This window comes from Echeneis naucrates, chromosome 12 (assembly GCF_900963305.1).
Source record: "Echeneis naucrates chromosome 12, fEcheNa1.1, whole genome shotgun sequence".
NCBI classification, from domain to species: domain Eukaryota; kingdom Metazoa; phylum Chordata; class Actinopteri; order Carangiformes; family Echeneidae; genus Echeneis; species Echeneis naucrates.
This window is the reverse complement of record NC_042522.1, coordinates 9,566,790-9,590,762: the sequence shown is the minus strand read 5'-3', so window position 1 is coordinate 9,590,762 and position 23,973 is coordinate 9,566,790. Positions and strand designations below refer to the sequence as shown.

At 40.6% G+C, this 23,973-nt stretch overlaps 2 protein-coding genes across 5 annotated transcripts in view; both read left to right on the top strand.

Moving 5' to 3' along the window:
- Positions 1-8,481, top strand: part of whrna (whirlin a) — a 133,713-nt gene extending 125,232 nt beyond the window's left edge. The window contains exons 10-12 of the mRNA XM_029516036.1: positions 547-713; positions 2,851-2,973; positions 7,875-8,481. Coding sequence (XP_029371896.1) covers positions 547-713; positions 2,851-2,973; positions 7,875-8,057 — 473 coding nt within the window. The 3' untranslated portion in view covers positions 8,058-8,481. The remainder of the gene's footprint in view (positions 1-546; positions 714-2,850; positions 2,974-7,874) is intronic.
- A 9,488-nt stretch (positions 8,482-17,969) lies between these two features.
- Positions 17,970-23,973, top strand: part of akna (AT-hook transcription factor) — a 28,329-nt gene continuing 22,325 nt past the window's right edge. For 3 of the 4 annotated variants that reach the window (XM_029515464.1, XM_029515463.1, XM_029515462.1), the window contains exons 1-4: positions 17,991-18,504; positions 21,579-22,184; positions 22,707-23,463; positions 23,550-23,853. In XM_029515464.1, coding sequence (XP_029371324.1) covers positions 21,815-22,184; positions 22,707-23,463; positions 23,550-23,853 — 1,431 coding nt within the window. In that variant the 5' untranslated portion in view covers positions 17,991-18,504; positions 21,579-21,814. Of the gene's footprint in view, positions 18,505-21,578; positions 22,185-22,706; positions 23,464-23,549; positions 23,854-23,973 lie in introns of all 4 variants that reach the window. The other variant, XM_029515461.1, reaches the window with a different exon arrangement.

Here is a 23,973-nt window from a genome sequence, read left to right as displayed (position 1 = left end):
TTAGACCTTAAAATTCAGTAAATTAGTTAGAATTATTCAGAACTGATGCTCGGGTCTCCTCGCCCATCAGTTTAGTGCTGAGTTACGCTGTAAAGAAAGGCTTGTTTGCTTTTTATCAGAGCAGTGGAACTGCACAGGTGATGACTATAAGAAGTGTACCGCCAAAGAAATTTTGATTTGGCTAATAAGATCTATTTTTAAAGGAACATACATATTAACATACATATTAAAGGAATATGTACTGTGAGATTTAACAGCACTCTGACTGAGTGATCTGCTGATTGTCCGTCCCTTGTCAGAATGAGGAAATATGTACTTTGAGTCATGAAGAAGAGTATGAACACATTGTATACGATCCGTCTCGAATATGTATTCATTTGGACGGAATATGCTTAAATGAGCAATTACTCAGAGCATTGTGAATGGTCGCTGCAAAATGCTTTAATCTTAATAAGATTTTAATCCTGGCGGATTGCTTGGATAAAATTTAAGGTAGTTAAAGGTTGCACAAAATGGAGTGTGTGACGCCATATCTGCTCTCTTCAGGTGGTGCCCTGTCTCAGCTGTCAGACAGTGGCCAGACTCTCAGTGAGGACAGTGGGGTGGACATAGCTGAGTCAGGACAAGTCAGCAAAGACAGCAGCCCCCGCTCCTCACGCACCCACCTCCCCCGAGACACTCAGGGAGGCAAGGGGGAGAATCCCTCCAAACCGGTGAGGGGTGCATCAGAAGAGCTGTGACGGATGAGTGGATGAATCGTCAAACTTTTACATTGAGTTAACTGGAGTGTCTGTGCAGTGTTGTGTTACTTTCTTTATGGGGACCTGAAGAATGATCTTTGGAGAGTGGAGACAGTGATGACAGCTCTGAAAAATGAAGACTTTCTCAGAAAGAAACACTACGGAAAGCTTAAGCATCTTTTTAAATTGAGGGCATTTGGAAACAAAAGAATATTTTTGATAGTTGATAACATTTATGGAAAATTAGAGGATTTTTGAAGGGAGGAAGTGAGGAAAAGTGTTTTGTTTTTTGTTGACATTTGGACATTTTGGAAGTATAGATATGAGAAGTGATGATATCATGTCTGATTCTAAATTCTATGAGCTGTCTGAGTGATGAATGTTCAGGCTAAAAGCTGTTTAGGCTGGTTTAGGATCTCTGCCTGGTTTTAGAGTTAAATTTATGTTAGTGTCGGATTAGAGGGAATGTGTTGTGCTAATATCAGCTCCCCACAAAGATCAGTGCAGTACAACATTGTGTGTTTGTGTGTGAGTGTAAGCTGAAAATCAGCTATGAATTTCAAAAAGGTATAAATTAATGTGCGTTATTGCTGATCCTTCTTCAGAATATGGTAGAATTAAACCTAACTCTGATCTCCTTTCTTCCCCATTTGCTCATACAGACTTCCTTTTTTACACTCATTTGTTTATTTATCACTCATGTCATTCATTCAGTCACATGCTGCATCATTTATTTCATCACTCGCTGCAGTGTTGCTATATGAAACTTTCGATATGCTCTCCGGTTCTTACTGATTGATGGGAAAATAACAATTGGGGATGGGAATAGTCGGTTTGTTTATGATGAAAGGGCTGGAAGCTCTAATATCTACTTTAGATCAGAATTAGTGGGCAGGAGGAGTGAGGGCTGAGTGATCTTTGTATACACAAAGCTACATTTTGCTGCTAAGGAGCAACTCATTTACCCTCTGTTGGGATGAAGGAAGATGAAAAGAGTTCAGTCGTGCTCATCAAAGAAAAGACATTTGCTTTTAACCCTAATGGAGCGTCATCATTCTCATGTCAGTAAAACTACAGAGCAGGGTGTCTGATGCAAACTACTGAAGTAATCGTGAGCTTGCTACATGTGTCTTATATGGAGCCTATGTTTTCTCATAGTGCTTTCTGGAAAGCAGTCCTATGTCAAAGATGAATTGACGTCTTGTGTCTTAACAAAGGATATTTGTTTAGTATTCAACATTTTGCAATGTGTCAGATTTAGGATATATTATATATAGGATATAAGTGTGTAGTAGTAACAATCAGATATCCAAACAGAGGATAGTTAAGCTAAAGTTAAGCTAATATTCATATAAAATCATACGATTTTATGTACATAGTGTAAAACTAAACCTTAACTACAGAAGAGGCTGCAATTTTCAGTCTTGGTAGTAGAGAATATTTACTGAATTACCTCCATTGTCGGGAGCAGAAGGGGTGCTGTTTTCTGAAGACATAAATCACATAAATTCCATTTACGCTCTTTGTCTGCTCCAACTGACAAAGAAATAAAGTTGGTGAATAGCTGATGAATAAATATTGACAGAAAGCAGAGGCAACAGAGAGAGGGGTAGTAAAGAAATGTTCACAGCTGGAATCTAACTGGGCATTCTGCAGTTATATGGTTTGCATCTTAACCACTATGCAATTCTGGCATTTGTCTTGTGTGCATATGGATAAACTCACAGATGAAGCACTGAGGTAAAGAAAGCAGTGGGGGGGAGGTGAACTAAAGGTGCCTTGTTAAAAAAAAAAAAAAAAAGCTAATTTCTATGTCTTCTGACTTGGGCAGCTCTGAGCAAGATTCCTCATTCTTCACCAGGATTGAATATGACAATGTTAATAAAAGAGCCACGGCCCTTATTCATGTCTGTTTCCGCTGAGCAGACTCTTGAGCGTGTGCTCAGAGACAATGACACGCTAATTTAGATAAACAAAGACAGAAAACAGTATGTATGCATGAGGACACAAAGACAGACAAAGGGAGCCTTTGTAATGTTAGGACTTTATTTGGTGACTATGAATGTGCATTAGTAATGTGTGTAACAACTTGTCCTGTTCTTTACTGTAGCCGGGGCTGTTGGAGCCCACCTCTACACTAGTGAGGGTGGCAAAGAGTGCCAGCACCTTGGGAATTGCCATTGAAGGTGGTGCGAACACTCGCCAGCCGCTACCACGCATTGTCACAATACAGGTGAGTCGGATTGAAATCAAAAATAATACACCTTTCAGTTAAACCCAGCATCCCTTTTAATGTTAGATCTGCTCCTTCTTTGGTGAACATTCTCCAGTGTTAGTGTCTTTAATTCTCTGCGGTGGAGCCCCGAGCCCACCTCTCAGGTGGGATTTGACATCCTTGAAGGCTTTAAATGGATTCACTCTGCTGCTGAACTCATACTGAGATTCCCGCTAATTTTGTCTTTGCTGAGCCTCACACAAAGATGTTGACTACATTAATGGCCTCGAGCTAAATACCTAACTGCCACTCTCCTTATCTCTAGCAGTTCACTGCAATAATCTTTTGTCAATACGAAGCAGTTGGTATCGTGTGTTTATATTCATGGTTATAGGCGAAAGGCAGCAGCAACATTTATGGGAGATGATATAGCACCTTTCACATAAAAGACTCAGCAGACATGTTCATTTAATTTAACGATAAAGCTGAATGAAAATTAGCATAGAGCATTTGCAGTGTGTGTGTATTTCATAATCAAACAAGCACTGGCAATGCTGACTGCAGTGAAATCTTAGAATTGACAGGTTAGCCATCCCTGAAAAAGGGTATTGCTGTTACTGCGTGTGCTTATGTCTATACCCCATGGTAATTTTCAAGTCAACAAAGCCTCTCATTAGCTCATGATTATCCACAGCACTAATCATTTCCTAACCACAGAGAAGCGGGGAGTTACAATGGAAAGAGCAGAGCAGCGGGCAGCTACAGGCCAAAGTCCACAACGCGTTCAAAGCTGTCGCTCAGCCTCCGACTGCACAGGGGAGGTGATTGAAATAAAAAAGGGTTGCTGATTGCAAGGGGAGGGATAAAAGGATTGGTAATCACCACATTCAAAATCAAAGAGTGCACTGAAAGAAAGGAGGGCAAGTATGAGTGGAGGATGCAAAAGAAGTGAGAGCATCGTTGCTAAGGAGAGTGGGAGCATTATGTTGGGAAGGTGCAGCACTTGAGCGTTTGGGGCTATGTAGGTGGTGGGAAGGTTATGAAACAAATGCTGTCTTAATCACAAACTGCTGTGATTAGATACTTCTGCAGGACCCCAAGATTTCAGGTTATTAGTCAACGTATGTCGTTCTGTTTTTGTCTACTCACACGCAGCACGGTTAATTTGGCACGAGCTGCTTCTTTCCTGCATAATGGTCTCGGCCTCGGTGGACCATGTTCTCAGCTCCATTCATCCTGAGATAATAAAGCAGCTGTTCTTAAACGAAGTAGTAGTGTTTCACTGTGATAGTGAAAGGTGATAGTTAAACAGAAATGATTGCTTACTCATCATTTTTATCTGCTGGCATTGAATTTCATGAACAGAGAGAAATGAGACTAAAGCTCTTTCCATGAGATGTTTAGATGAAGTTAATTTAAACCATTTAGGGAAGTGTATTTCCATAATCCATAGATTTCATACAAACTTTGGTTTGCGGAGATCCAAACCGTGTCGGTCATGAGCAAGACAAAGCCACAAGTTACATTACGCCACTGCTACATCCCTGAACAATAGCAGTGAATCGCTTCGGTTTTTTAAAGACATTAATAACATGGCAGGCTTGAGGTGACTTGCTCCACGCAAGGAAGGAGGCTTGCTACACATGCAGTTTTCAAGTTGGAAAAACAAGCTGTGAGAACTTTAGTGTGTCACCTGGGGAAAGCTAACTCAATATTTGTTGGCCCTTTAGCAAGGTACAGAATCTGAGTTCTTCTCCAAGAATCACGATGATGAATTTTGGAGAAAAAAAAGTTTGGTTTGATTCCTGGTTTTCCAACAGGCATCCACTCTCTCTTATCGGGGGGACAGATGATGGCATCACATCAAAGCCAGTGCCCTCAACAATACTGTCCCACGCCTGCAATGGCAGAGATCACAGTGGTGCAGCAAAGCACTAGCTTGTGCATTCCCTATCTCTGTGGAAAAAAAGGGCTTTCTCCTCAGGCCACCTCATTCATGTCTGCGGGGGATGAAGTAGAGATGAATTGGCCACTGTTAACCAGCCAGCTGTTATCAGTCCTCATCACCCCTCTGAAAGCGACAGTCTTTTGGCATCCTCCCTCCTTGATGGCAGACTGCTCTCTTCAGTCTCACTCGGGGTAACTGTTGCTCAGTATGTAATGATGCAGTCTGCTGAAGATGCTGGTGACTTTAACCAATGTAACTTTGCCAAAGGATCAGTCAGGAAACATGATTTTGTGTCTGATGTAGTTTTTTTTCTATCGATATGTTGTGTCAGTAGAAGTGTAAGTTTATTTAGTGGTTACTGTACCTGCTGACAGATCGTCTCCATGACAACCTGACCAGTGCGATTGCTCACTTGTTGGAAGATACCAGCAGATACCAGATACCTAACAGGATCAGGAGTTGGAGTGGTGTCCACCTGATGAATTCCTTTGAGCTCTGCTTTGGCCAGCTCAGTTTTATTTTGAGAGCACGATCCTTACCTAAACTGAAATGACCAAATCCCCGAGGTTTGTTATGCCTCTGTACAAGACTGCACAAACTCTTCTAAAAGGCTTGGAGAGATTATTTTTTCTCTTGCCAATATAAAAAAGCACATTACTTCACTCTGTAAAACATTCACTTCAGAGACAATCAAACTTAATATGTAATGGAAGTGAATTTGATGAAGATAGTGATTTAAAAAAAAAAAAAAAAAAGGTGAGAATATCACTTCAGACCAGAAAAGACAGCAGTCATTACTTCGCCTACAGCACTCCTGTGGGGATGTGAGCAGATAAGGTGTAAAAATATGACTCAGGTTTGTTTCACGGAAACAGTAGTGCTGCGGGCCTAATTTGTGGAAGGAGTTGAACAGAGCAGAGTGCTCTTAAACTCTTACTTCACACAAACACTAACTCCTTCAGTGCAGCTGTTCAGACTGTGACTGAGGATGAAGATGACGAAACTCTGAGGCTGGGATGTGCTACTTCATTCCTCTAATGTCGCTGCCAAAGAAGCTTGGATAAATGAGGCGACCAGAGTCCTCGTGTTTGCGAATTTCAACCCAAGTGTGAGCACGCAACATTATCTGATCAGGGATGAAATGTGTGAGGATGTAACAGCGTCAGGAGAGAGAATTTCACTTTGTTGATCACATATCTTTCTAAAAGCATGAGGCGGCATACATTTACTGCTGAGTCTTCATCGTATGCTCTGAGGGGCCAGACTGCACGGATTTATGCATTACATTTATGTGCTTGTGTAGCTGTGAATGTGGGTTTGTATAACAGGGTGCCCCTGTATGCTAATGAAGTATCTGCCCCATTTATTGAGCAATGTTTCCATTTTTAGCTTGGCAGCAGCGAAGACTTCAGTTACCTGTGTATACGAGAACAAAAGCAAGGATCTCAAACTGCTGGAAAAGCTCTTTGGCTCTTGACAGGGAGAACAATAATGTATTTTGTTGGCAGAATGGCCCAGTCCTGAACTGCAGTTAGTCACAGGCTTTGGATGTAATGATTGGTTCTACCTTTGAATCTTTTGCGCTGATGGTTGCTTTCGTTCACAGACAGACGCTTCTTGTCTTTTTTCCTCTGAGCGAAACCATAACCAAACTTTGTAACAGCCCTGCAGGTTGTTTCAAAAGACTTAACAATTTTTTATTTATTTATTTTTTGATGACATTTCCAGAGCAATTCCATTCTGTCTTCCTGCGTGGAAATATTCAGCCAGCTGCCAAGCAATGTCAGAAATAAGCGCTCAAACTGTTTTGGTGTTGTAGAGTTTGAGAAAGAATGTGACTTGTGTGTTTTAATCTGTGTGTATTATTTCTATTATTGGTGATGCTGTTTTTTGGTTTTGGATTTGGTTTGATGGTAATCACAGCAGATTCACTCAGACACTCATCTTCTTACCTGTTCTTACCTGCCTCATGTGGGCGAGTGGTCCAAATCCGATTTCGCAAGTTTCTAAATTCAGCTTAATGAACACCACCTGTTCGTGAGTCGGTACACATTTGCAAGACATGATTAGCATTAACAACAGCTGCGCATTTTCAGTCTTCCTGTTCTGCTGCGCTAGCCAACCAGCTGCATTCACAAAGATATCACAGATTTCACTTAGAATAGTAGAGTTTCAAGATGTGCTGTTCAAAATGAGCATCTCTTTAATTTAGATGTTTTCCACTTTCAGGACAAACACTTGTTGGATGTTTCCTTTCATTAAATTGCACCCATTTGTGTACTTTAACATATCATCAATTAATCAAACTTTATTTGCATAGCACTGTTCATCAAGCCAACAGAGTACAAAAAGCTCAACACAATGACTGATTAGAGCAGCTATAAAAAACAGAAAGCAACAATAAGAGACGATAAAATAGACTCAATAAACGCAATAATAACAAGGGTAATAAGTAGAAACACAATAAAATACAATATAGACACAAAGAAATTAGTGCATAAAAAGAAGTGAATAATGAGTAAAACCAGAATAAGCCTCTCTGAAGAGGTATATTTTTATATTTAAAATACAGCTGCTCTCATGTCTTCAGGGAGGCTGTTCAAATAGCTCAGAGTAAAGCAGACAACTGCATCACCAAAAGCTTTTGGTCCTGTACTTCAGAACAGTTCCCAGTATTGAGCCAGGTGACCTGGAGGCATGCTGGTTTGTGAACTGGAAGCATGTGAGGTGTCTTTCATTCAGTTTTGAAATCTATACAGAAATTGCAAGCAGGTGCACGTCTCCTCTTTCTGTTCCATGTTAGCAGAGTAATAACCTTTTTGAGGTAAACCAGATAAGGAAGTATTACGGTATTCAAGCCTGCTGGATATAAAAGCATGGCTCACATTTTCTGTCACCCATACAGAGACATATTTGCACTGAGGGTGCCTACAATACATCTTGTTCCTCTCTGTCTTCTTCTCTCCTTCAGAGGGGTGGTTCAGCTCACAACTGTGGCCAGCTGAAGGTGGGTCAAGTCATCCTCGAGGTCAACGGGGTTTCCCTGAGGGGCCGTGAGCACAGGGATGCTGCACGCATCATCGCTGAGGCCTTCAAGACCAAAGAGAGGGACTACGTGGACTTCCTGGTGACCGAGTTCAATGTGGCACTATAGCTGAGTGGAGGAGGAGAGTGGACAATCACAAAAGCAGTGAAGGCCAAGACAAGAGCAGCTCAAGGAGAAGATGAGAGGGAGGCATTCGAGCGTCTGTTTATTTAAATGGCACAACTCTTTTTAAACAAACCACCATCTCTCAGCCCGCCTCTTTTCCCATTAAATCTGGACCCATGATTCTCAAATTTATATTTATATTATTTTCACTGTGGAACGTTATCAGGATTCTCCGAAAAAGTGTTACCTCCCCACTGTGAGACTTTATGCACTACAACAGAAAATAGTGAAACCATTCATTTTCTTTGTTCTTTCAGTGTTAAAGCTCGTGGAATTGCAACCATTTGAAAAACACTGGAATCTCTTGTAGCCCTCCCACATCCCATCGTCAGTTGACTTTATATTTTCTGCTTTTATCTGAGAGACAGCTGCACATCTAAGACTGATTCTGGTTCATCATGAGCTGAGATGTAAAAATTAACAAATGTAGATACAGATGCATATATACTGTATACATAAAGATACTCCTATATGAATTATGAGACTCGTAACCTCTGTTGCATCATCAACATATAGTAATATATTTCAGAGATGATGACAATGCAGGCCTTCCTGTTAATATGGGAATTTACAAATAGCTGGTCTGCACATTGCCACCTTCTCAGAAAAAGGAAATGGATACATGGATCTGGTCAGACATGAAAAAGATGTGAATGCTGGAAACCTGCATAGGTTCCCATTGCCCTTCTCATTCATGTGTCATGTGTCATGTGTCATTTGTGACACAAAGCAGCTCAATTAAAAAATATTACTTCTTTTTACTGTTTCCTCTGGCAAACAAGTATCTTCATCACAATTTTGCAGACAAAAGCAATATTTTAAACTGTCAACAACTGACCATCGTCTTCAAGGCATATTTTCACGATTATTTTCACATATTTCACCACGATTAATGATCATCAATCATGGTTACCATTCACTTGCTTTAAATGCAAAGCAGAGCAGCTAATTTTGTTTTTCACTTTTCATTAACCAGAATTTAAAGGGGCTGTTTGTAAGTGGCATACACTCTTAGCAGCACTGCAGCAGATTGAACGCTGCAGTACAGTGAGTTGTTATCAGAAAGTAATTACATTGGCTGGTATGGTGCATAGTTAGCATGCTAACAGGATTAAACATTGGTGACAGACCTTTGTGAGTGAAGGGACAAAGTTCAGAAGATGCTAGGTAATAGCAGCAAAATCTACAAATACATCCTTTAATACAGCTCTGGTTCAAAGTTAAGAGAGTCAAGAGTAAATAGGCTGAGGTCAATAAGAGAAACGTCAAGGAAATACGTATTTCCTCTTCCCCCTTTGTTGGTGCAAAACTAATCTGAATGCAGCACAATGTACAATGTGCATATGCTGACTGACTTGCCCAAAAATTAAGTTTGATTCCATAAAAATGGAGGAGTAAGACTTAGAGTTTCCTCAAAACAAGTTGCATTGTAATGTTCAGATTCATTCACTCTGGAGAGCAACTTTGAAAATCGAAGATCAAAGATATGGATCAATGATCTGTTTTCACACTTGGACAGTTTATGTGTTGGTACTCACAGAGATAAATCTTTTGTTCCTTCAGACTCCTTTTCTCCTACTGCTCTCCCTGCTGCATAGCAATTGATGATTTTATTTTGTAATTTTATAGTTTTAATTATATTCACCCCGGGGGGCTTGCTGAAGCTCTGCTCGGTACAGCAATTACACCCATGAGGCAAGTAATGAGACATTTAGAGGACAACTGAAAAGATTTTAGAGAGAGCCATCCACCCTCAAACATGAAACATGTCTGCACGCACACACACGTGTCATCCATTTATAGAAAAGCAATTAGGAGATAAGCAATCAGGTGGAGGGAGACGTGCAATAAGAGTGACTGAAGTAACAAATGAGCAGAGATTGTTGTTGTGGAGATGATCTGCTTCCTCTCAGGAAGACTGCAAGCACAGAGAGGATGAACAGGAGACATCCTGCATGTGTCACTCCAGAGACCAACATTTGGCTTCAGGCATAAATACGAAGTAATTGGAGTAATTAATCTGAGCATGGATGTGTATTATGTATGTGTTTGATGTGAGTGGTGTGTGTCCATCTGCAAGTTAATGAATGCAAAGAGAAAAACTATGTTTGACACAAGGAGACAACAAATAAAGAGAACTGTAAATGGGAGGCATGGCAACACTGGGGAAAAAACTCACCAAACACTGCTGGATTTGACAGCTGAGAGACAGAGAATATCAAATTCATGCATTGGTTTATAGAATTTTTCACTGGTGTGTACCTTCAAAATGTCACCCTTTAGGAAATGAAAAATAATGCTGGGGATGCACTGATATGTTTTTTTAAAGGTCATATGCGTATTTATTAGGTTTTGTACCAGTTATGCCCAAGATTTTTGAAATGATCTATGATATGGTGAAAAAGAATAAAACTGGCTCATTTCTCGATTTTACAAGGTTGAAAATGGAGGGCTGCCGTATATTTTGGTCACCAGAAGATCCATGTACACAATTCTTTTATCTGATTGCGTTGTTCGTTCATCCTTTGGTTTCCTCTTAAACTGGTGAACCTTTTCAGCACAAGTTTGGTCTCCACTTGCATGTGAAAAAAACTATTTGGCTCTTTAGTCACAAGATTTCTTCTCTGGAAATGCCTGTTGTGTGCTATGGGTTTACACAGGGAATAACGAGACAGCTAATTGGTCAACATTTTAGCAAAAACCTTGTATGTATCTCAGGGTTCTATGAATCTAATTCATACACATATAAAGACAAAAGGCAAAGGGAAGGAGACTAGAAGGAAATATCAGAAACAACCAGAGTTTCTGGTGAGTTGTTCCCATCAGTCAGACGCTGAAGTGAACGCAAACACAGAGGCACACTACTACTCACATTGTTAGTGCGTCTGGCTATTTCTAAACAAACCTTGAACTGTACAGTTGCACTGTAAAAACCAAAACTCTGAGCTGAAGTAAACTAGAAGAAAAAGAAGAAGTGATGTGATCTAAGATGATATTTTTAGAGCATCCCCAGCAAATATCTATGATATTGTCATTAGTTGGTAAACAAAAAGTTGAAGTTGAATTAGACAGGCAAGGTTTGGGTCTGTCCAGTGACAGTGAACAACGTAGCAAGAAATATTTTCAGCTGGTTGTTGAGTTTTATGAATGCATAAATTTCCTTCTTCCTCTCAGAATGGGCAGTTATAAAACAGTCAACATAAAAGCAGTGACAATTGAAAAAGTGAATCAGGATAAGAGAAATGAATGACCTGGACCCGTAAATCAAAATAAAACAGGCAAGGCTTTAACAGTAACTCTGATAACTGGATGCAGGATTTATACAACACTTTTGTGGGTGATGTGGATTAACAAGTCAACAGGCCGATGAATCAGAGGGAAACATGGGAAATTTCATTTTTTATGGGTTAGGGTTAGGGCCAGGGATATGCAAGTAGTTTCTGTCTCCCACATTTCTGATTCTAGATGATACAGACAGTATCTGGAAATGAATATACCCACTGCAGTCACTAATGCTCTTAAAATTCAGGATGCATCAATGTGTGTGTGTGTGTGTGGAAGACAGAATGAAAGAGAGGAGGATGGAGAGCGATAGAGGGACTTTAGATGAGATCAGGAGCAACAGATCCGTCAACAGAATTACTCTCCATTAAACAAGCTAAACTTTAAAGGATCACAGCCACTTGAATGAAGACCTTTGAGTTCTGAGCTGTGCATCACACGACACCCTTTTAGAGGGAGGAGAGGAGACATGAATGAGAAAAGGAGGAGAGCAACCATTGTCACACACACTTCCATGGCCAGCTATGTGATGCACAATAATAAAAAGGGTACATCTGTCCAATAAAAGCGTGCTCCAATTGTAATATGAAGTAGATTTGCTTTTTTAAGTCCCTCAAAAATACTGAAGGATGAGCATTTTTCGGCCAACTCAAAATGCATGGCCGTAACCAGGGAAATTCATTCCTGGAGGTTCAATACAGTGGCTGATTCAATATCCTTGTTTTAGTGCCTGTTCAAAAAGAACGCTTAATACCCAACTTCGAGGAATGTAAACTTGCTTTTTGCCAAAACCCTTATTTATTTAAATGTTAGAGCCGATGTTATTCAATGTTTATTGTCAACAAATCCCACAGAAAGACCAAACCCAACAGTAAAATCTCTCTGTCTCTTAGACTCAGACCCACTGAATTGATATCAAAGACATCAATCTTCAACATGGTGGACAGCTGTGTAAAGACTCAGTCTCAGTCAACCCTCACACCTGGGAGTTTTAGGTAATTGTAGCTAACAGGGATAAATTGTGCATTTGTTGAAGACTATATTCAGCTGCAGATTAACACAACACACATTAATGCTGTAGTAAATGTTTACAACAGACTGTTCTCCCCCCCCAAAAAAACAGCCCCATTAGTATTTAAGCAAGCAGCCTGTGATGGCCCAAAGATGGAGCTTTTTGTTAACAATCCTTTCAGAAAAACACCCCGAAAACATGTTTCTGTTCATGTGATAAAACCGGCAGGTGGGCAGTAGTCAGAACAGCAGCAAGGGAGGAGGTCAAGTGACCTTTGTTCACCTATAGAGTCGGGGGGGAGGAGAGTGAATCAAACACGTTGGATTTGGGAGACAGGTGGTAATTTCACATCTGTACGAGACCGCAGATTGTTTCTTTTAACCGTGACCACAATTGTTCTACAGCCTTAACCACGTTTATTATTGTAATGGCAATAATGCTCCTCTAAACTGAATCGTTTCTATCCTGACCAAAACTTCAACCTCTCTCCGAAACTAACTAAACATCCCATTGTCACGTCATTAATGGGTTATTTAATTTTAACTGTATAATTGTGGCCTATAAACGCATACCTTGTCTGGATGTCAGGCTGTGTAAATACACAGCACTTGGTGGGACAGAGTATTTGCTGTTGACTTTTGGCCTATTTATGGGATAATTATAATATACCGTAATTTCTGGACTATAGAGCACACCTGAATATAAGCCACACCCGCTAAATTTAAAGAGAAAAGCAGCTTTGTACATATGTAGGCCGCACTTCTTTATAAGCTGCAGGTGTTGGAAATATGGGAGGAAATGGCACATGGCAGGAATTATGTTACACTGAAAGATTTTGTTTTTTGCCGGATTGATCAACTTTAACTTGAAAGCTGCATCATATGCATTGCTTTGTGTTTTCCATGATAAGGGTGTGTGCATGAAGTCCAAAACAAATGACTGACCTGAAGCACTTAGTGTGGGTGCGTTTAAATTAATTTGAACAATTTCACTGGTCCACTGTGACCTGTTGGGTAATTTCATTGGCCTGACGTGACGCTGAATGTGTGAATGTGTGCTGAATGAAGCTCGTTACCCGTAAAAATCCATAAATTAGCCGCATAGTTGTTTAAGCAGGGGTCAAAGCGTGTGAAAAAAGTAGCATCTTGTAATCCGGAAATTACGGTAATTCTTTGATAAAAGAAAATAATGTTGTCTAAACAGCAGCAAAAGGAGAGCTTTGGCTAAAAATGTTTTGAGCATTAGGAGAATTAGAAATTATCTCACGTCTCCTGGTTCATCTCATATTTCCAATGGGTTTTCACAGCACAGCGCTGGAGATACATTTGGAGGGGACCAAAAAGTTATTAAGGTTAAATTCTAAGCCTTTTTTTTTTTTTTTTTTTGGAAAAAGAGCAGATTACAAGGGTTTGAAAAGAGCTGTTACAAAAAGTCAGTGATGGTGAATAAGTTTAGGAAATGTCTTCCTCTTTTTACCATTTCATCTATGTCACTACTGAGTTGAACCTTTTCAGGTGACTGACTCAGTCTGACTGAACAGTTAATGTGTCCATCAATGCCAAAGATCCCTTAAGCAAGACACTGACCACCACCCTACTGGTTGATCCCTACTCAGGTGAAATGTAGATAAATGCAAACAGAAAGTCAACTTTGAACTTAAATAGTGTGAAGCCCTTCAGGAAATGACCGAGCCGTTATTTGATTAACCCTGCATTTTTTGATTTCGACATTTACAAAACATATGTGAACTGCAGAATCATTGGTCCTTGTCACAGAAACTTTGCATGACTCAACTCCACAATCTTGTACATGGTGGCTCGGCCCGCTCTTTGACCTGATATTAAAGAGCCATCCGGGAGAAGGGGTATGATGGAGGGAAGTGATGCAAGCCAGTGACAGTCCCATTAATCAGACACCAAGATAGAGAGGTGCTGGCCTTGGCTTGAACAGGAGACACGACAGCTGACTTGTGCTGCAACGAGGTGCCAAGGTTTGCCCCACACCTGTGAACTACAGCTCTCCCAGAGAGGTCAGAAACAGGCCAGCCAACACCACTGGTTGACTATTGATTCATGTTTATTTATTTCACTGACTGTGCCTCCTGCTTTATTAGCTGCACAAGTCATTTGGTTGCTGTTCATTTTTCTTCCCTGAAATGCTCTTCAGCTGCTTCTTATGCAGTCGCTTCGGCGTTCCTGTTAGTCAGTGGGTCCATCTTTTTGCCTGCTTCCTGCATATTTTAATGAGGAGTGTTGTAGAATGACATGCTGTTTATACAAAAAGTGTGTTTAATTTTTCAATAAAGATACCTGCACAGAACCAGTGAGCTCTCTGGTTTTATTTTGAACGCCTTACTTTGCATGTTAGTTTACCAACTTTGCGGCCAAGGGGAGTCTTTTTTAGTTCTTTGGACTAGGCCCCTCAGCTCCAATGGAGCAAAATTTTACCATTTTAGAAAATGCCATGCTTTCACCTCAGTGATTAGGGGAAAGTGAACTAAGCTGCATACCAGTTTGCTGTTGTTGGCTTGCCTAGGCAGAGTGCCAACTCCTGGGAATCCCTTTGAACCAGGATTTATCACCTATCTTAAGCAGACTGATGTCCATAGTTATAGAATTGCATTTGCTTATTATTGGTACAATGTTGCAGCACAGCAGCAGAGTTAGTGCTGTTAGTGCTGTTGCCCCACAATAAGAAGGTTGTGGGTTCGGCTCCTTACCTGGGGCCTTTCTGTGTGGAGTTTGCATGTTCTCCCTCTGCCTGTGTCAGTTTCCTCCCACGTTTAGGTTAATTATCCATAGGTCTGAGTGTGAGTGTGAGTGGTTGTTGGTCTCTGTCTGCCTCTGTGTGTTGGCCCTGTGATGGACTGGCGACCTGTCCAGGGTGACCCCCCCTCACACAGAGGGAGCTGGGATTGGCTCCATCACCCCCAGGACCCAGAAATGGATAAGTGGTTGAAGATGAATGAATTAATGAATGATGCAATGTTCAAGTGGCTACGGATTTTTTAGAGAAATAATAAAGAAAATTAAAGCAAACCCTTCACACAAACATCTTGCATAGCCTTGAACATTGTTATATTTCTATTCATTCATAAACGTTGTTTATCGAATTATTTCAATTAACTTGTACGCTATGCTTCTGCTGAGCAATGTTTCCATTCCCAGAGCAATGGTTTTAAAGCAGTAAAAAAAAAAAATACCTCCCAGAATATAACAGACATCATCAACCTTATTAATTTTTTGATTGCTCATTTGAAACGCTGCTTTCATATTGCTAGTGGGTTATACTGTATTGAACTGTGTCTGGGTCCATTAACTGCACCACTTATTTAAGGTCACATGGGAAGAAGTTTATTCTAGCATGCAATGGGCAGCATGTGGGGTGGATTATGGGTAGTTCATTAATCCAGTCTTGTCTATTGATGTGCCTCACTTATTCCCCTTTTAAGGATGCTGAATGATGATGCCTTCTTTACATTTCCACTGAAAGAAAAGAGACTGAAAAATATCTTTCCACAACATTTGTTGTAACTTTGACATTTATGATTTCAAGTTATACAAATAAAACTTTGTTGATTTAAGTCATTTTTCAAGAAGAAAGGTCAAACATCCACAGCTCCCAGCCTTTCAAATGTGATGATTTTCTTTGAAAACAGTTAATTCAGTCTAATTCGGTTTTGGACTGTTGGTTGGATAAAACAAGAAAATTGAAAACATCCCACCTGGATTCTCTCAAACTGTGATTGGGATACAAATCTTAAAGATTTTTAGGCAATGTTTATTTATGGCAGTTCTTAATTGTAAGCCTCCGAATCTGTGCATGGTTGCACAGGATGCTACCTTTCTGATTTTTGAATTCAAGGGATGGTGATAGGCTGCCAGATTTCTGTTATGTGTTTGTTATGTTTCATTTCCCAACTTTAAAAAAACAGTACAGATGAACATTTTATGTCAGTGTGTAATGTTATCTTTTTATTTTCATGACAGAAATGAACAAACTGGCTGCTTCCGCCTGGTAACCCTGCATGTAATGCTTATAATAGTGCCTTTCACTGCCATAGATCATATGATGCTCTGCTTCTGTGAACGACAAATAACAGTCTACTGTTGTTTCACTTAACCAAGTCTTAACCAAGATGGATTTTTTTTCCCTTTATGGGTGTTAAGTTTAAGTGGGAGAAAATGTACTGACATAAGTGAGGTCTATCTGATGTTCTCTCAGGTCCCATTGACACAGTGCTAACCCATGCTTCACAAAAACATCAGGAAACAATCTTTACAGTTGTGTCAATGAATGCAGCACTGAATGGCCTTAAGTACGTGAAGGCCATTGTACTTAAGGCCATTTGGTGCAAATTTTTACAATGAGCCATGATAAAGTATACCTATATTCACACTACAAAGATTTTATTATACTATACTATTATAGATATTATTATACTATATAAGTGTAATAAGGTCTTTAGATCAGTGAGTTGAATATACCTTGAATTACTTTTGTTTTTTGTAATACAATAGAATAATATTATGAGAGTTAATCTACCAAGAAAAAAAAGAATACATAAAATGGCATTAGAAATGTGCATATGAGCTGATTTTTCTCACTTTGTATAACTTTCTGATAAAAATTCTGTCAGTTTTTTTGTCATGCCAGTTTAAGGCTGAGAGTGACATTCTACGTAATCTATAACACGTGTGTCATACCTACTGTTATTTCTACCAAATGGACTGAATTGTGCACCGTGTGGACACCCAAATGTACCACCTGTATGACTCCAGAGCCATGGTAATTAAACCGATCTACTGTAAAAGCCTTTGCCCAAGATGTCCTCATCCCCAGGAGCATTAGTGATGTCCAAACCTGGACTCACTGATGCCATTCATCCCAGAGGTGTCCAATGGGCTTCAGCTTGGGTCCTCTGTACAAGCCATCTTTGCGGTTTCATAAACCTGGGAGTGGGACAGAGGTGTGGTGTAATAAAAGGGATTGGGATTGACCCTGCACAGATAATTATATATAAGTATAGATAATGTAAGAATGTTGGAAATGTGCTTTGAATAACTCAATGATTTAAGAATCTATCCCAAGACTACTGAATAGAAGCCGAATCAAAAGGATTCGAGATAAATATTTTTAACTTTAAAAATAGTGACTTGTATATATAATTCTCTGCACACTGCTGCAGCAACACATCATGAAAACAATGTGAGTTAAAGCGCTGACAGTAGGTGGAGATATAAATCCTGTAGAATGGCGGCCCCTCGCGTCGCTCTTCTGTCACTGCACCCCCTGTGTGTTGCGCGTGCAGTCGGCAGCCTCACAACCAATCACAACTCATCTGAAGCCTTTGTCCTGAGCTGTGACTGCCAGGTAACACTCGCCCAAACAAACCACAACAACTAAATTATTATACGTAGGCGAATGTTTTAATAGGTTGGCACTACTGTAATCGAGGCTGTCGGTTGAAAGGCGTGATTTAGTAACCATTTGTCAGCAGGGTGGACGTCTGAAAGACTGAACCCAGGGCTAAACAAGTCACGGTTAATGCTTGTGGTCACTACTCTGCCAGCTAAATCAGTGCCACCCTCCTCAAGCCTGCTAATTAGCGTCTTAAATATCGCCAACCGTGACTTTTTTTGGGAGGAAAAACTTCAACAACCTCAAATGTAAGGTTGAAACACAGCGTAGCTGCCAGTCGTCTCCCCGCGGTTTGTTTGTGTTTGTTTAAAGTCGTGGTGAAGTGATGCAGACGGATGAGGGGACTTCCGAACATGCCCTGGCTGCAGTAACGTTAGCCTGTTGCTAGTTACCAACTGTTTTTACCGACCTTGCCTCGACCAGGCACAACTGGCTGGCTAAATACAGCTGTTTGCCCGGTGCGAAGGCCCGGACGTGTGCCGTGCCTGTGGTTTTTGTTGTGGTTTTTGTTGTGGTGTTTGTGCCATGGTGACACAGGGGTGGGTCTTCTCTCGTTTTAGTTTTGCCGTTTTCAAGGCAACCGACCCCCGCTGATGCGAAGTCTGCCGGTGAAATCTCTGCAGTCCTCTGAAAGAAATCCTGTCGGCTCTGTCGACGAAATAAACATCAGATGAGGTGAGTTTCTGTCTCCCATCCGTGTCATTTGGCTTTCAGGTGGATGCTTTATGTGCCGTGTCCTGAGGGGAGGCTTGCTCTGTGATCCTCAGCCCACCGGCCTGACTGGTTGGACTTGGTGAACAGTTGAAGGATGTTGGGGAAAGTCTCATTGTTTCCCCCTTCAGTTGAATCCACCGGTGTTTGTTTGTGCAGCTTCTCTAATCCGTGTTAGTCCTAAAACTGGATCAGAGTGAGATTGTGGGCTGCACTGTAACAGACATGGCACTCAAGGCAAGAGACCATGTTTTTACTCGGCCTGTGCAGGGGACCAGATTTTTTTTTTTATTATTATTATTTTATTTTTTATTTTTGTAAACTATACATAGCAGAACAAAAAGCCCCACTCCAGCTCTCTGCACAGTGTGACCTCTGACTGATGTGCAGCAGTGTTGGGAGTAATGCGTTACAAAATGTATCAATTACTGCAATGCATTGCTTTTTGCTGTAACACGGTACAAGTGTTACAGCAGCAGATGCAACGTTGGACAGTTTGCGAGATGGGCATATGCCCATTACCTTCAGTTCATCAGAAATAAGTACGAGGAATATCCTAGTTAAATGTACTTTGGCGAAACCTAAAGATCTGCCCACTTCCCAAAATAGCACCAGTAAGAAAACAGAGAGAGACAAAAATTTGGACACACTCTCCCATTCAAATGCATAGGAAAGTGTGTCTAAATTTTTGAATTGTGTTATAAACACATATTTTTTTGATGGATCAATTAATTATTTGGTATATATAAAGTTATAGTTAATGGCAGCATGGCAGCATTGGGTGTTAGTGCTGTTTCCCCAAAACAAGAAGGTCACAGTCTTGTTTTCCCGGGCCTGGAGCCTGTCACCCGGAAACAGATAAGTGATAGAAGATGAATGAATGAATGTTGTAGTTAACAATAAAAATTCCCATCACAATTCCCTGGACTCAAAGTTAAATTCCTCAATTGCCTCTTCATAGTGTCTTCAGCACCATATACGTCATCTAAGGAGATTAGGTGTCGTAGTCACTAGGCCACCCTAAACAGCTTGCACTGTCTCTGCCAGCCAATGGGGCAGCTTCAGCTGGGGTTACCTTGAGAAAATTCATGGTTTGTTTCTACTTCCTTCCCCCCAATCCCCCCCCCCCCCACCCCATTTGGTCACTTGTCTTCTTTGCTGCTGTCACCCTCTTGTCATGTTCCTACATCTCTACCTGTCCACCTAGCTGTGTGTCTGTGAAGTGCTGGAGTTACCTGCACTGCACTACTTCTGAATGTGTATTCATCATCATCATCATCATCTACAATTGGTGAAGCTCCCTCTGAGGGTTTTAGAGCAGCTTAACCCCGACCCCCCTCCCACTCTAACCCATCTGGCAGCTCACATAAAACCCTTAGTTCCCCTAAGAAGGGAGCCTGAGCAGAGCAACAGGTGTGTTGTTTGCTTTCAGCAAAGAGAAGTTCAAATGCCAACAATTTAAAAAAAAAAAAAAAAAAAAATCTAGACAGGTTTTGAATTGAAGTCAGTCAAAGTTTAAACCTTAACTGACTTGAAAGTAAAAGGTTTCCACCATCTCAGTAAAATGTATGTAAAACACACTAATTAAAACTGTGAAAAATGCTCAGGTATTTCAATAAATGTATCATGGTGCTTTTCACCACTGGCCATAAGTTAAATTGATCAGTTCACGATTTCTATCTCCTGTGAGTGATTTACTGATGAGTTACTTGTGTGTTTGAGCAGATAAAAGAAATGCAGAATTATGCTGACATTTCACCCCCTTTTTCTTAAGTTATTGTTTTCTTTCTTCAACTTCCCCCTTTACTTATTTTTCCATGTAACTATGCTCTCTCATTCCTTGTGGTCTGCTTTAAATGCATGGTGTGTTTGCTATGTTGGCTGGTATGAAGACTTGCTGTGGATTTTGTAGAGGGGCAAGACCTGAATCTGTTAGTTACACATCACTGAGCCTTACATTTGTTTTCTAACATAATCACGACAAGTGTCTCAAGGATGAACTTGAGTGGGTCTGCCTGCTGTCTTGTATGTGTGTTAGGTTTGTGCCTTGGGTAAGAGACACAGTAAGAGGCAGCAGGCTATTAATCTTCTTTAACTAATCTGGCATATTGATGAAGCCCAGACACATAAGTACTTTTCATTATGGGAGTTTGACAGCTACACTAGTGTTCAGTATGTATTCTGTTTCATTTGTTAGTTTTTCCTCTGCTGTTAAAGTGTATTCAACAGTGCAGGGTATAAATGCATGCCTTGTTGAAGTTCATCCTGGTAGAAAAGGATAGTCACATGATTTTTGAGAGGTGCTGTGGGACATGGTTACAAACTGATAGATGTCTGTTTACAGAGGAGAGCAGCTGTGTGAGATGGAAAAGGACAGACTGATGACTTCTTCAGCTCTTAAATCACTTCACTAAAATGTGGCTTGTTTTTAGAATGAGAACACAATCTTAATCTTTGACTTTTAAAAAGAAGCAATGTGAAAAATTGTGAATTGGACTCAGAGGAATTAGGAATCATGAGCAGAAATTTCCATTTCCTGCAGCAAATTTCAATGATTTGTTGTATGGTTGCAATGCCATATTCTGTAATCAGTCAACTCGGTGACTGTTTTTATTCAATATTTAAAACATCATCCAAAATGATCTTTAAATGGCTTACTTTGTTTGACTAGTTGTTCAAAATCCAAAAAGGTGACATTTTGACTGATTAACTGTTGACTGATTAAATGACAATATTGTTTCAGGTTCTAGTATCACATCATTGATGTTCTATATGAAAGAGATAAGATATGAGTTGGGACTGTTTTAAAATGTTTTACTTTGTGTCCAGAGTCAGGACAATGCTGTGATAATGTTTTAATAACTTAAAAAAATATCACAGCATTGTCCTTTGGTGTGTATTTCAGTACACATCAAGACTATTTTCTTTTTATGAAGTTATTGGTCCTGTTGAGCTTATTTTACATGTTAACCTCTGTCTGATATTTAATATTTTAGTTCTTTACTGATAGTAAAAACTGTCACCATTATTTGTTTCAGAAAAAAAAGAGAGCGAGAACTTCTGAAGAGAGATGGATGAATTGCCCTTAGTTTGACCTCTGTACTGTCAGTATCTTACTGACATGACCTGGAGTTTGTAAACATCTGTGATCATGTCTCTAAAAGAGGACTTCACAGCAGAGCCAGAGCAACAAGAAAAGATGTGGAAGGTTCCTGTTCCTGGCTGAGATCAGAGCTGAGACCAAAGTAAGACAGGGCAGTTGGCCTGAAGGTGAATGGAGAAAAGAAGAAATACCACAGCAGGGGTACTGTTCTGGACCCCTGCTCCTGCCCACACTTCACCCACCAGTTCAGTAATATCGGGGGAGTGGGAGGATGAAGATGGAGAGTTGGCAGGGAAAGAGGATGATTTTGTCAGCCAGATGGATGACAATGGCATCATTGGACTGTTGGAATTTGGGGAAACTTATAAGGACACAGATGCAGAATTGAACCCGGCCTGCTATGCTAGGCCTGTGAACCCAGAGGCTGTAGACCTCTATGGGTGTGCAAGGGACACAGCCCCTGAAGAGTGGAATTACAACCTGAGTGAACATCTGTCTTTCACTGAAGCAGTAGGAGAGGATTTACAAATACTGGCACCTTGTGAGTCTTTGATTATCCATATTTTCTTTGTTTTTCTGTAGTTTTTGTTTTGCTGTGCATGTAGTGCTATACAACTAATTTGATCTGTTTTGGCCTGTCTTATGCTTTGCATCACAGCTGATCATTTTGAATTTGAGTATATTTTTCCAGCGCTATTTGTTTCATCTGCCAATAAACTCAATATCTACTAAATTAATTATCCCATAAGATATCTGAAACAACTGAAAACATAAAAATGCCTGTCATGTTTATTAAAGTTGAACGTGACATCTTTTACTATCCTGCAATAATAACATCAATGTGACTGATTATGAGACTAATATAATTTTAAGAGATTTGATGCCATATGGAAATAAGTGCAGAGATTATTTTGCCCAGAGCAGCTTGAACTCACAAAATCTACAATTATACAGAATGTTTTGTAAAATGTCTAATAAAAATGCAAACTAGTATGCCTCTAAGAGACCATTCACGGCATAAAACAATTTTCTTCCCATTTCTTATTTCCTTTGTCTTTGGCAGGCGATGGCACAATGAGCTACCTTAAAGCACAGACACAAAGTGAGGAGGTGAGGGAGCGAAAAGAAGAGCTAAAAATAGAGCAGCTCTCTGAGACAGATAAATACCTGGGGATAACAGAGGGGGAAGACAGAAAGCTAGAGGAGAAGAGGAATAGAAACAGAAATAGTAAGACAGAGTTTGGATGTATGAAAGGCTTGGCTGAGAGCTCAAATGGAGCACAATCTTGCGGTGCCCACACACCAGTGGTTGAATCTGCTCAACTCTTCCACCATAACTGCACAGTAACCCAGTGTGCCTCAGCTCTCACCACTGCCCCCTTCCCTCATCTTCTCCACTTCACTTCCGAGGAGTTTGCTGCTTCTCCAGGGATTGAAGCTGAAACCTTTCCAGAGATGGGCTTCATAGAAAGTCTACCAGAATCACACAGCAGCCACCTAAGCCTCATCCCCTGTCCTTGCCCTCAAAAATCTGAGCAGCAGGAGGTGAAGGTGCCTCAGACAGCAGTTGTCCTTGCTAAAAAAATGGCAAATTGTTCTAGTGAAGTCTGTAACGGGCCTTTAAAGGGACCAGTAAAGTTACATGAACAGCCCCATTATTCACAAGGGAAAAAGAGTCAGCCCTCTCCTGAAGCTATACAGTCAAAGAATTGTTCCCTCAGCACCATCAGGACAGACTCAATAAAATCCAGAGGATCAATTCCAAACAAACAGAAGATGCCCAGAGCCAGGAATGAGGCTGTAGAAGTGAATGGATCTAGGTGAGAGACATCCTTATTCAGTTTTCATACATCACTATTGTTATTTCCAATTAAAATCCTGAACCTTAATTTTATTGTATTTCCAGAAACGTGCCTTTGAGTTACAGCACACCAGACTTCTCTCAGGTGGAGCCCAGGGTCCGTTTCCCAAAAGGTGGTTACAAGCCCCCAAAGAGCAGAAACTCTTCCAAGAGGGAATCCTTGTACCCTGAGCCTCCCATAGTATTTAAGTCTCCAGCTGATATTGTGAAAGAAGTCCTGCTCAACACCACTGATAGTTCTCCTACCTCATCAGACTCAATCAGACAATTAGTTGGTGTCCCCACCTCCACTGTGCCTCAGGAGTTCAGATGCCGCCAGCAGGCCACCACACTGCTCGAGCAGTTACAGGTACTGGTAGAGATTGAGGAGTGAAAGGGGTCCCTTCATGTTTTCATGTATAAAAAACAGCTTAAATGCAAAGTGTACAGGAAGTGTATAGTGTGTGCCCCAGTGCAGGCCTCCCTCTCA